This window comes from Limulus polyphemus, unplaced genomic scaffold (assembly GCF_000517525.1).
Source record: "Limulus polyphemus unplaced genomic scaffold, Limulus_polyphemus-2.1.2 Scaffold4435, whole genome shotgun sequence".
In the NCBI taxonomy this organism is placed as follows: domain Eukaryota; kingdom Metazoa; phylum Arthropoda; class Merostomata; order Xiphosura; family Limulidae; genus Limulus; species Limulus polyphemus.
In genome coordinates this window covers 42,778-57,066 of record NW_013670045.1, presented here as the reverse complement: position 1 = coordinate 57,066, position 14,289 = coordinate 42,778, and the positions used below count along the sequence as shown (strand labels likewise).

The window sequence follows — 14,289 nt, the reverse complement described above, 5'->3', positions numbered from 1 at the left end:
TTTTTTATTATGGGTATAATCAGACACACTACCTTATTCTACTAAAATTTGTGTGTGTGTGTGTGTGTATGTTCATATAATAAAAGTAACAAAATATACTAATCTCTACATTACGAAGGAAAAAATTAATTAAGCATCCAAAATATCCTCAGTTAAGTAATTAAAACGTTAACCAACATGGTAAAAAAACTGCATGCAAAATTAGATGTCCAAACACAAACTAAATGCAAGTGTACTATATTCAAGGATAGTTCAAGTGAATCTCCTCACTCTTGTCATACACCTTGATTGCTATCTAGTTTGGAAAAAAACAAATGACTTTTACCCTCCTGTTCCATGCTGAGTGTGTGTGTGTGGGGGGGGGGAGATAAAAAAAGATGTATTGTAGAGGATAGGCCTTTTTTCCCCCAGATGGCAATAAGTCTGTTTACATGATTCTATACTATATTTGTCAATGTCAAGTGTCTACTAAGCAATCTATCAAATTTTTTATTTGATATTGAATGTTTGTTTCTCTTCTTTAGATTAGTGATGTTCATATTGTATGGAGGTATGTTCGTTTGTAATCTATTTCACTTGGTTACATCCATACATACTCCTTTACTTGTAAACATTTTTTTAATCAATTCTGTGTGTAACCATATATAATCTTCAATGTAATTGTTAACCCAAAATACAAATCAATATAAGATTCTTTATATAACATTCTCCTTTACTTTCAATGATGTTTTTATAATTATAACAATTATAAATTAAAATGAAATTGTTCTTTGTTTCATGAATTCTTGCTGATGTTTTAAATTACTCCTATTGTGGTAATATGGAACACTGGTTTTCAACAGAAAAGTATAAACTATTCCTAATACACAGTAGGTTCATGAAGTGTTACTCAGAGAATAATTTAAAGAAAGGACAGAAAAAAAGAGAGAAGAAAACACAAGTGAATAAATAAAAACAAAAGACTACTATGAAACACTGAAGTATTTTCAAAGCCATTGGCTTTGAAATTTGCTGTTTGAAAACTCCCTGGTTGTTGAAACTGGAGAAAGTCATCTGTACATGAGAGAGACAAGAGCAAGAATCATGATACATTGCACTGTTAAGACATAATGAAAGTTCCTAGTGCAATATCCCTCAATTCTAGACTACCTAAATCAATAATCATTCTCACAATAAATTAAAGAAAGATAAAAATCACATAACTCATACCAACTTGCACAAATCACCCCTTGAAATGTGCAAGACCTCACTCCAGGAGAGCATTACACAGAAAAAAGGTAAAGCAAGCATTAGCACAAGTTTACAATCTTTGTATTCTATTTACAAGGATGCTCATTATCTGTGTGTAGAACACCTGCAGGAAAATGTAGAAAAAATTATCAAATAATACTTAAATAAAAGTATATTCTTAACTAGTTTTGTAAATGTAAAATTAGTGGTTCTTTCAACTGCAACTCTAGCATACACCTGTATAATAATCATATAGAACTTACATAAAATAAACCTACATATCCAAACCCAGTATTATTAAACTTTTGAATCAAATAGCACACTAGTTTATGGCAATCTCACTTTCTATGCATTTCTACTTTTCACTCATAATGTTTTGTAACTTTCAGTACAATTATAAAAGCTGTCACATGTGAAAAGAATAGCACTTGTTAGATTACAGGCCAAAATTGAGATAGGGTTATACCCGACTCTTAATAAAAAAAACACATCTGTCCCAGTTCAGATATGTTAAAGACAATACCTCTAGACTATATCTGGACTGATATTTTATTATTTGACAATGACTGGGTTAAAAACTGTGATAACTCACCTTTATTTCTTTTCTGTTTGTTCCAATGATGACTAAAACCATTAAAATTCACCTAATCCTTTTGCAGTAGTGACTTAGTAGATTTGTTGAACTGCTTAACATGATATATATCTTGCTTATAATTTGTTATCTATCCTTCAGTCTGTTCCCATTTCCAAGCTACTGATGTAAACATTTTATTCCAAGCATTTCTAGTATTCATAATTTCTATTTAATTTTACATTTCATTCACAACATTAAGAATTTTAAGTAGCTGAGTAAAACAGCTATTTGCTTTACTATGATCTCATATTAGTGATCTAACTTACTTAGCAATTCTGATCATTGTTAAATACTACTGATAAATATATATATCTTTATTTATATTGTTTCCTTGACATAAAATTTCAGTTTACCAACTTCATAACTTTTTTCACAAAGCACTGAGAGTAAAATGCTATGACTTTAATTTCTTCAAATATTTAAGTCAACCAACTATGCCTACATGTTCGTATATGAATATGCATGGAAGTTCTCTTAATTTTAAAATATAGTGTTGCATAAATAAAATCAAAATACTTACTTTATTTAAAGCTATTATAAATGGTGTTTTTTTCTGTTTCAGAAGGTTGATTGATTCAATTGTTTGTGGTTCTAGTCCATGCATGATATCTACCACGAGAATGGCAATGTCACAAAGCGATGAGCCTCTCGAACGAAGGTTACTACAGGCACAAAAATTATAACAATAACACGTATAAACTTTCTTATTATGACAATATCAATTCATAAAATACAAGTCATTCAATTTGGACTATGTATCTTTTTAGATTATACCAAACATTTAATATACTGAAATTCATACTTATCTCAATATACCTAACTTACCTACAGTTGTATTTATATTTTTATTGCATACTCCAGATTTATATCTAACAATTAATAATGGTAAACCTTTTCATTACAGGCTTTCTTCAAGTGCCATGTTAATGGATGAACTAACAAAAACAACTGGTATATAATATTATTGTCTATAGCTTTTAAATAAATCTCAGCTAATTTTTATAGTTATATATCTACTGCAAACTGTGCATATACATGCAACTACAAAGGTCTCAATTTCAAGCCTTTTAAAAGATACTTTGGTATTATTGGTTTAGAGAATTAATGAAACATTAGTATACAATCCTCCACATAACATGAGTTTCAATGGAATGTTCATATGATAATAGTGCAAAGGAGAAGAAACAAAAGTCTGACAAACACAGCTAAGTACTAAGTACTAAGTGTCTTCCAGGTTAAAAAGTTGAAATTGAAGTGAAATAGAAACTAAAAGAACTTGAAATTAAGATACAATAATGCACACACAATCACAATCTATATTATTCCTGTTGCTAACCAAGCACAAATATATTTCAAGAATTCAGAAGTATCTCTGCTCCATGTCATGATCACAAAGCTATATTCAATGCACAAGCTATTAAAAACAGGACACAATATAGCTATCCCAAGAAACAGTACAAACTCAAGAAAGAACACCCAAAGTTGAATCTTATAGATAACTTCAAGTATATTCAGTTGCTGTAAAATTTGAACTTAGAACAATTTAAAGTTTTTAGATACAAAATAAATACTATGGAATAGTGATATATGTAGTATTTCCATACTACAACATTCGGGTGTTGAACACTGAATAATTAGTTTTGTTCATGTACAGAAAGTCATTGCAACTTAAAATTAATATCTAAAATGGACTCAAAGTAACTTCCCAATTTCAGAAGCACAAACTATTAAAAAAGAATTAAAGCATTCAAAAAATAAAAGTTATTCATTTTCTCCTTACATGATTTTCAGTCAGCTCTGCCATTCTGTTTTATCATATATTTACACTACACAAAACTACAAAATACTGAATCAGTAGGAGTTGGTTTCAGTATTATCAAGTCACACAATGTACTGAAGCAGCAGGAATCGATTTCAGTGTTAAGTCACACTACACAAAACTACAAAATACTGAATCAGTAGGAGTTGGTTTCAGTGTTCTCAAGTCACACTATACAAAGCTACAAAGTACTGAACCAGCAGGAGTTGCTTTCAGTGTTCTCAAGTCACACTACACAAAGCTACAAAGTACTGAACCAGTAGGAGTTGGTTTCAGTATTATCAAGTCACACAATGTACTGAAGCAGCAGGAATTGATTTCAGTGTTAAGTCACACTACACAAAGCTACAAAGTACTGAAACAGCAGAAGCTGATTACAGTGTTACGTCACACTACACACAGCTACAATGTACTGAAACAGCAGGAATTGATTTCAGTTTTAACAACATGTCACACTTTACAAAACTAGATATTATCAACTGAAGACAATATTTTGAACGTTATCAGGTAACACTACACAAAGCTAGAAATTATAAAATAAATAATTGCTATCTGTATTATCTTAAGGTTAAACTACCCACAGCTGAAAAGCATCAAACAAACAGGACCTATGCTTTGTATTGTAGATCTTACCTAAAAGACTCGTGACCAGGGGTGTCAATGATCAACAGACCAGGTAGTTTAAGATCATTACAGCTAAACTGAAAAAGATCAAAGAGTGCTATATAAAGAACAGACTGAAATAACCGTCAACTAATGGGGAATGTTTAAACTTTATTAAAGCAATGCAAGTTTAACAGCAATCATATATTTCAAAGTAATAATATGAACATAAACTTTATCTCAACATTTTAAATTTATAACAAAGCTTCTTCATAAACAACATTTGCAGTTTACTTTCCATCTACCAACAAATAAAGATTTAGAGGTGATCCCACCCTTGAACACCCTACATCTCACTGATCATGAGAAAAGCATGATTTTTTTAAGAAACAATCCAGCAACTTTCATACTTTGACTTTGAATCCATTTAGAATATTAAACGTTGATTAAAGCATCAACCTGCCATGATTGTTTGAGATTGACTCAATAGGCTGAAAGTAATTAAACAACAGTATTTACAGAATAGAAATAGGGTTAAGTTCAATTTTGATCCTCTTAGGACATTCCCCATAGTTCATAGTGTTTACATACAAATTTTGATTGAGATTGGCCCAATAGTCTAAGGAGTTAGGGTGCAAACCAACACACATTTTGTCTTTATATATATAGTATATCATAAGAGGTATATACAAAATACTGTGTAAAGTAATTTATAATAAGGTTTAAATCCACACTAACAGAACAATTACAAATTTACATGGATACTTGTTTCGATATTTCACATCTTCTTCAGTCCAACATTTGTTTGTGGAGAAACACATACAATATGTTTGCATTTCTCCCACAGACAAATGTTAGACCGAAGAAAACATGTGAAATGTCAAAACTAGTATCCGTATAAATATATTATTCCATTAGTGTGGATTTAAACTTTACTGAAAATAGTATATCATGTTTGATAACATCTATTCATACAAATTACAAAGTTTTCCAAAAAAATGCTTTTGTTGTTTTCTCAGCCACAGCAGGAACAAGTTTATATTTTACATTAATAAAACTTCATCAACCTGATCATAAACAACTTCATTAAAAATGCAAAAAAAAACACTTTTTGTAATGAAGTAATGGTGTAAAGTTAACCAACATCAAAGCTTGCCATTAATACATCATTAGGAGGAGAGTATGTGATTTTCTAGTTATTTGTACAATGCAACTACTGAACTTAAATCAATTCTTAGTGTCTGCTGGGTAAAGTCTAAAACAATTAGTGAAAATTTTTCAAGAAATCTTATACACTAATACTAATTTGAAGCATATGGAACTAAAAGATGCACAACTTAAAATTCTGTTTGAATTATGCTAGACTTCTGTAAAAAATAAAAATACATAAATAAAATAAATTTGGTCTGGTATGTCAGCTAGAGATACCATCACCTAAATAATTTTGTTTTTATGGACCTTGCCCTTACAAGAGTTATAATTCAGCACCTAATATTGATAGAGTTGTGTGTTTAATAATTACCAGCTCTGTGGAAATAAAAAACTCCTTATTACCAAATAAGTAAGAAAACATAGGAGAGGAGAAATGTAATACACATCAAACTGGCTTCTACTTGATGACAAATGTCACGAGTTTAAACTTTTAATTCTCTCACTGTGTAACTGATTTGTCATGGTCTTTTTGTGCTAACTGGTTATGAGTGTGATATTACATCACAGTAAGACTAATAATAATAATGCTATCAATTATTTTGATAGATAACACCACAATAATTGATATAATTTCCTTATTATCAGTTAGTGTAATGTCATACACAACACTAATCTATAGCCAGCTTATCATATTATTTACCAAAATAATTATCAGCATTATTATTATCAGTCTAAATGCATTGTAATGTCACACACAACACTAATCTATTAGTCAGAATAAGATGTTATCTACCAAAATAATTGATATTATAAATTTCTTCAAATAGTAATAAAGCTGTTTTCTGATAAGATTCAGGTGGCAAATCAAGGAATGATCCAACAAATGACATACTGGAACAGTCAGATAAGAATGAAGTACTTGCAATGCTAAAGATTACTGATGTATTTTGCACCCACCTAAACTATTATTGTAATTCAAAGGACTTACCTGTTTTTTATTCTCATAATTTCAAATTATATCACACATACAACAAGAATACCATTAAATTAAGAAGAAATGAACAGAAAAATATAGCTAAATCTCTCTCTTGTATTGTTGTGTTGTAGATTGATTCTGGAACACATTTAATTCATAAATACAGAAATACAGAATTGAGGAAAAGTAAGACAACTGTACGTTTCACAAATACATCATTTATTCATGACCATGGTTTCACCAGTATAGGCATCAACAGTTACAGACTGAAATGTTTTGTAACAGGAATTTTATATATGGGTGAATGTCAAGGTCACTTCTAATTCTTTGTTTAAACATATGTATAAACACTGTTATAAAACATTTCAGTTTGTATCTGATGATGCCTTTACAAGTGAAACCACTGTCATGAATAAATGATTGTTTGTGAAACATACAATTGTCTTGTTTTTCCTCAATTCTGTAATTATGAAGTTTCATCAAGAAATGACAGTTTCAATTGTCAATTAAATAAAACTAAACATGTCTTAAAGTCTTAATATACATCGTGATAAAATAATTATACATAAATTTATAAAAAGTCCCCATTTTCAGAACACAAAACCTACATTTTTCACCATTTTACATTGTTCTTTTATAGCCTCTACTGGTACCATGGTTGCACCAATTTGTTGAGTAATTCCACCAGCCTCTCCATCTTGAACATGAGTCCTACGAATCTAAAATTTAAACAACTTATTCTTAGTAGAGGTGAGCTTCAACAACAGTTTTGTTAGCAAAATTTCATGTTTTAAATTTAAACAGTTAATATTCACAAATCTACCATCTGAAATAATATGATATTAAAAAAATTCTTTAAAAAAAATAACTGGCTGATTGGAAAGCTAAAATATAATCCTAAAGGTTTGGATGAAGAAACAAAAAGACACACAAAGAAATAGTCCAAAATAAATATGCCATACAAACACAGTTGTGAATATAAGAAAACCAAAACCAAAAAGTAAAGAAAGAGGTGGGCATTATATTCAAATCAACCTCAAAAAATAGTGTGAAATGCATCTTGAAAGTCATCTAACACATTTTATTTGCCTCCAAAGTTAAAGCAGGATAAAACAGATGTGACCGTTTGTTCACCTGTTTTAGAATTTCTGCATAAAGCTACAAAAAGTGGTACTTCCCACAGTTATTCTTAATTTTGAATTGTTAAGCTAGAGGGAAGACAGATATTAAACAGTGCCTACCACCAGTTCTGGACTACTGTTGTCAGAGTGAAGAGTGAGATATGACCATATTTCTAATAGCACACTCACAAATCTAAAGAGTGGAGTGAATTTTTGCAGCTATGAATCATGAACCCTCACTATTCACAGTCTAAGCACACTAATCAATAAGTCATACCAAGCTATTTGTTGAAAATTGGTTCAAAAGATTGTGTTTTCACAACTGTGCATACAACCAAACTCAACATCTAAACTACATAAACTATTTCTCGCACATGATCCCACTTTTAGAAAACTTCATTTACCTTTTTTTGAAATTACACAACAGTCTAGAAATCTAACATTTATCAAAAAAATAAAAACCTTTGGACTTAAAAAAACAAACATTTACTCTTATAAAGTCTAAGCTGAATTACTATGAATTGAGGCAAGTGAACTCTATGATTCATTTATCTCAAACCCAATCAGAAGAGTTTAAAATGTCTCCCTTCCTGATTACAAGTGCAATGTTAAATACAGAGAAACTAAATGCCCCTTTCATATAAGAAATATCTTTAAAAATATAACTCTTGAATTGAAATGTTTTGTTAAACAAGCCCAGAGGCATATATATACAGTGAATGTCAATGAATACGTTTTTGGTTAGGAGAGTAAATACTCCTTAATTAAAATGAATACATAATTAAGTTATTGTTTTTCTTTATATCACAGACATAAACACCTGTAATGATAAATAAAATATTGCCTCAACAAACAAAACAAAATGATATTAGTTCTTATGGTCATGTGTTTGATCTTATTATGAACATTCAGAGTGGCAAATAATTATAACAGAGAAAACAACAGTCTGTGGCTTAGGTAAAACTGAAACTTGTAGAAATGTTAGTAATATAGTCAACCCATAAGATGAGTTGAATCAATCACCAACCACGTACAAATTATATCTACAAAAGATGAAAAACAAATATATTTCACTAACCATCGTATAAAAATAGTCTTAATATCATTCCAAAAATATGCATAAAATACCTTATAAAACAGAATGATTAAAAACCAGAACAATAAAAAGCTTAAACTTGAAAATATGTATTATTTAGAAAAATAATCAGAAATTGATACAACTAAAAATAGAAAGTGAAAGGCATTAAGTTAAACAACATGACATCATACGAATAAACATCCACAAAATTATTGTCATTCAGAAAAATATCTTAAAAGAATAAAAACTGTTAGAATTCATCCCAGGAAACTTGTCCTTGCAAATGTTAGGTAAACAAGTTCATCATAGTTTACACGAAGAAATTCCTCATTTAAAATGTTGCAGTAATATTTACACTCAACAGAACAAAAAAAAATGTTAAATTTCACAATCTGTTCACCACTCTATGAACAAAAAAATGCAAACCGATAATATAGTGCTAAAAAACATCTTTATGCTTTAATAAAGAACTCAACAGAAGTAACAAATTAGCTTCTTACAAACATACCTTGTCCAGAATTTTTGTCTTTCCTGTGTCAACATGGCCTAACACACATACAACTGGAGATCTCAATTTTTCAAGCGTTCGGTTCTTTTCTGCCATTTCCCTTCGTTTCTAAGAACATATAATATAGCAATATTACAGTTATACCTCATATCCCACATTTTATACGGTTATTCACTAATTACACATTTTAATAGTGGCAGAATAGAAGAAATTAACATACATGTTTCTTTGCCTTCATTTTATATCAATACATGGTTATAAATGTATAAAGAATTCTTTATAGTAAGAAGCTAAACTATAATAATTTTAAATATATTTATAATTCTTAAAATAAAATTTCAGCAAGAGCACAGTAAAAGCAAATACGACAAGATATAATCAAGTGTAGAACATCAAGTAATTAAACAAGTGATTATTTTTTTAAACAAAATCTTTTTATTTACTTGTATTTGATAAACTAAACAAAGAATAATTAGTAGTCAATTATTTTCATTACATTGCAGAATACTGCCAAACTAAAAGCTGAATCTATCTGATCATAAATTATTATGCTAACCCTTTCAACTATTGGCATGGTCCCAGGGACCAACCTTGTACCCATTTTATGCTTGTTATAGTTTTCATGTTATAACTTTTAATATAGCATGTGTGTATCTTCATGATATTTGGCAGATTATTATTTAACATAACAAGGCTTTTGTACACAAAATATCAGATTTTTAAAATTAAGTTTTTTAATTAAAGATTTGCTCATGCATTTTTTCTGAATGTTACCTATCCCACATGCAAAGTCATTTTGATTTTAAAATAAAAAATAACTTTATGTATCACAAAATTGTCAAATTTCATTTGCAAAACCTCTATAACCTCCTCAAGAATCCAGTTAAATATCAAACGGTTTTTTTTCAGAAAATCTTTACATTTTATCTGTTTGAATGACCTCATAACCATCATAAAAAATTAGGAAATAAGATTTAAGTTGCATTTTTTTGTTCTAAATGTATATAGGTTGGAAGGTTTCATTTACTAGTCAGTCAGGGCTAAAAAAACAATGCCCATGTAGTCTACATCTGTGTTGTATGTATGCAAAAAAACAACAATCTGAACAGACATCGTACACACTTTTGGGGATAAAATATTCATCTCATTTTGTGTCTTAATTTGAGTTGGAGCCAGTATAAATCTTGATACAGTGCTTAATTTACATATCTACCTCACAAAAGTAAGAACAGAAAGACAGCCGAATCGAATAAACAATGCATACCCAGGTCAGAAAATTTTGTGAATGGATAATAATCAGTTGAAGCCAAGCCAGCCAATCTAACACTCTAATTTTGCTAAAAGCAAAAGTAGACTAAAAAGTAGTTTTTGTTTCAAAAATTAACAGATCCTTATATTTTAATGAATTAGTATTTCATGATGTACATAGACTATCATGATACTTATATACATAAATAACCAAGTTATGCAATGATGCATATTGATTATATATATATATCCTCAGATTGGTGTTACACACTAGCAAGTGTACATGCATTCTGTTCTACATGCTACCTGAAACTGTATGTACACCTGTTTCAATACTGCAATGCAATATTTGATATATAATGAACACAATCTTGAACCATTGATATGCTATCTTCTCTCATATCTAAGATGATTACACGCACACTATTTGTAGAAGCATTCTTCGTGACACAAATCTTGCAATTTTATAGAAACTCCTTCCAAGTACAGGAATATATATATATATATATATATACACATTAAAAAAGGGGAAAAATATAGGAAATTATAGGAAGTATAGGAATTGCTGACAAGCCTACGAGTAGATACATAATTCATACAGTATATGAAATAATGCACGATGTCATTTATGAAGAGATAACCTTGCACTTAATAAGTAATTAACAAATTACCTTCATAATAAAATATTAATATGACTAAATGGTTAATTAAGAAGGTGAACCAGTTGTCAACAGATTTCTAAGAGTAATGAGAAACTGAAATAGTGGGGAAAAATGTGTTAACTTAAAATGACAGACTTAGTGACTATTTTCTAATTTATTTGTACAAATGTTTAAGTGTGAAAGAAATTTTTTAAACTGGTTAAATATACCTGTATCCTAACAATAGCTCGTTCCTTAATCTTTGCCTCATTTTTATGCCTGTCTGCTTCGCTTTCTTCACTAGAACCACTTTCTTCTTCAGATTCTTCCTCCTCATCACTGCTTTCTTCATCTTCATCTTCCTGTTCATCATCATCTTCATCTTCACTTTCATCTTTCACGGCAGATTTTTCATCTGCAGTATCTTGAACATCTTCATACAAAAATAAATAAGTAAAACCCTCAATAAGTAAAAGATTTTAAAGACCAACCAATGTATTTCTTCTTGATCATCTTTAATCAACTTAATTTTTTTTAACTGACTCCAAAATGTATTTTAGCTATTCCCAAATATGTTCCCTGGTGACTCAGCAATAAGCTTAAGGGCATAAAATACTAGAACTCTGGGTTTGATTTTACAGCAAGCATAACACAGATAGCCCAATCTGTAGCTTTGCACTAAACCAAGAAAAACTCTTTCCAATTAAAGTAACTATTTTAGCTTAAAGCTGTAAGAAGAATATGAATTATTTACAGGGTTTGAAACTGGCGTAAAAGTGATTATTTCTGATTTATTTTTTGTTAGTAGTATAATTTCTTTTAAAAGTAAAAGGGAAAAAATCCAAGCTGTTCTATTCAAAAGTTAGTTATGACTACAATATCTCAAAAAAATTTATTTTTTCAACAATCATAAGCTTTTATAAAAACATCAGTTTTTTTTTGTTTGTAGTTAAGAACAAAGGGCTATTTGTGCTCTGCCCACCAGGGGTATCAAAACTCGGTTTCTAGTGGTACAAAACTGTAGACATACCACTGTGCCACTGAAGAAACATTAGAAAAAAATTATTACAAAACCAGATGGATTTTGGTTCAATCAATTAAGATAATTTTCTTTGCCTTCAACTTTGATAACAAATAGAATTTTAATCCATTAAGAAAGGGTTTATGATTCAAACCTAATATTTAACATTCCTGAATTTTCTCTAACTTCTAATTTTGGAACATACTTAATCCAGTTGAGATTGTGTGCAGAATTTTTGCCTGAGGTATTACTTCTTGTAGCTACTGTAGGATGGGATAGTTGGATTCTTATCATTTTTTATCTGTTTGGAGGATACTTCTGGCTGTCAATTATAGAACAAAGATACTTCCAAATTTCAATGCCCCTCTTCCGATTGATCAGTTGCAAAGAGAACATGAATTGTGAATACAATTTTAGCACTTTTAAAACACTGTTATCTTATCCTGAAAAAGTCAAAACTTAATATCAAAATTTTGACCTGGATCACTACATTCTTCAGATTGCAAATTACTGGTGTTTCATTTTCTTTATACATAGTTTACCATCAAAATACATTATTATATATCTATATTCCTGTATCTTGCAATAGTCTTTCTGCTAAACAATATTGGTAGGTTTCATGACCACTTCAGTTAGCATCACAGAGCACTAAGAAAATATTTCAAAAATGACCATCTCATAACTATTAAATCTGATAAATAATGGAAGTCCTATATTACCTTAATACACATACAAAAGATATCTTTGGCCTTATTAGTGAAATACACAAAACATACCATTCACTTCAAGTTCATCTTCCTCTCCACTGCTTTCTTCATCCCAAGCTTCTTTCACTTCTTCAGCAACTTTAGCATCAGATTCTTTTACAACTTCTCCATCAACAGGTATTTTATTGGCCAAGTCACCATCAACAGCTTCTTTATGTCCAACAATTGCAACCTCAATTTTAGTGGGTTCTTTAGCAGGCTCTTCAGCTGTGAAATATTCAGAAGAAAACACATGCAACCCCCAAAGAGCACTCTACATCAGTTATTTTGAAGAATCAGTGGCATTATATCACATTTAATATTTTATCATGTAAAAAATAGGATCCAGTAAAAATTAAGCCACTGCTACCATTTACAAGTCTAAAGATTCCAAAAAAACATAATTCTCTACTATTAAATAAAGTAAGGTCAGAAATTACGAGAGCATTAACCATCAGTTGTACTAACTTTTTAAATGCTAGATGTTAAAACTTTATTTTTCGTCTGTCTCTATGTAACAAAATATTTTTAAAATTCACTTTAATGCAATTGTGAACTAATTTTTATCAAAGCCCACTGTTCAATATTATTTAACTTTAACCTACCTTAATATATTCTAAAATCAGAAATAAATCATTTTTCATGGAATATATGATTACTTTTTAATACACTTATCACAGATTTTGACAGTTCCAACAAAAAAAAAGGAAAAAATTTGCATGAATGCTGATTCGTGTTGGTCTTCAATGACTTAATCAAAACTTGGTTCTGTGTCTTGAAACCAGACAAAAGATGACAAATTTTATTAACAGAACTTTTTATCTGGACCAGGTTTCAAAAACAACATGAATCAGCATCATTCTTAAAAGTCTTATGACCCAACTAAAAGTCACTTCAAAACATCACTGTCTATTCTTTAATTTAAAAAGTATTCTGCTGAGAACAAGATATTCTTTGTAATTTATTTATATCACAAATGACTGTTTAATGCTTAAAGCACAGATAAAAGTTTTTCTAACCTATCCAAGAAATTACAATAGCCCCACACCCTTGAAAAAGTTTTATTACAAGCTTTAAAACAAAGGACTAAAATTATAACCAGATAAATGCAAGGAGTAATTTTTATAGTTATAAGTTTTTTGTGCTGAATGCTTTTATAGTATTTTCCTAAGGTAACTTGAAAATACTTTAAAAAAGAAACAACAGTGTCATTTTCAATGTAGGTGGAATTATGCAATAAAAATGAACATGGTACTTTCTACCAATTAAATGTTTGAAGCTTAGCTGTTTTAAACTTTAGTGGAAAAAAACATTTGAATTATATGTTTGTTTTTGTTTAGGAAAAAATTATTTTATTTGAAGGTAGTGTTATAGAGAAATCCAGCAATGGTGTTTTCAACCTGAATGGCACTTTATTCAAACATGAGCTAAATGGTCATGACAAAAATCCTTCAATAGGTTATGTAACAATTCTATAATCACAATTAAGGAAGCTAACATCTTGTAAATTAG

General features: G+C 29.7%; 1 protein-coding gene across 1 annotated transcript in view; it reads right to left on the bottom strand.

The window, feature by feature from the left end:
• Positions 1 to 14,289, bottom strand: part of LOC106471147 (eukaryotic translation initiation factor 5B-like) — an 81,414-nt gene that overhangs the window by 26,235 nt on the left and 40,890 nt on the right. The window contains 6 exon segments of the mRNA XM_022399764.1: positions 2,381 to 2,526; positions 4,317 to 4,384; positions 7,023 to 7,133; positions 9,122 to 9,229; positions 11,241 to 11,443; positions 12,808 to 13,005. Of these exon segments, the coding sequence (XP_022255472.1) occupies positions 2,381 to 2,526; positions 4,317 to 4,384; positions 7,023 to 7,133; positions 9,122 to 9,229; positions 11,241 to 11,443; positions 12,808 to 13,005 (834 nt within the window).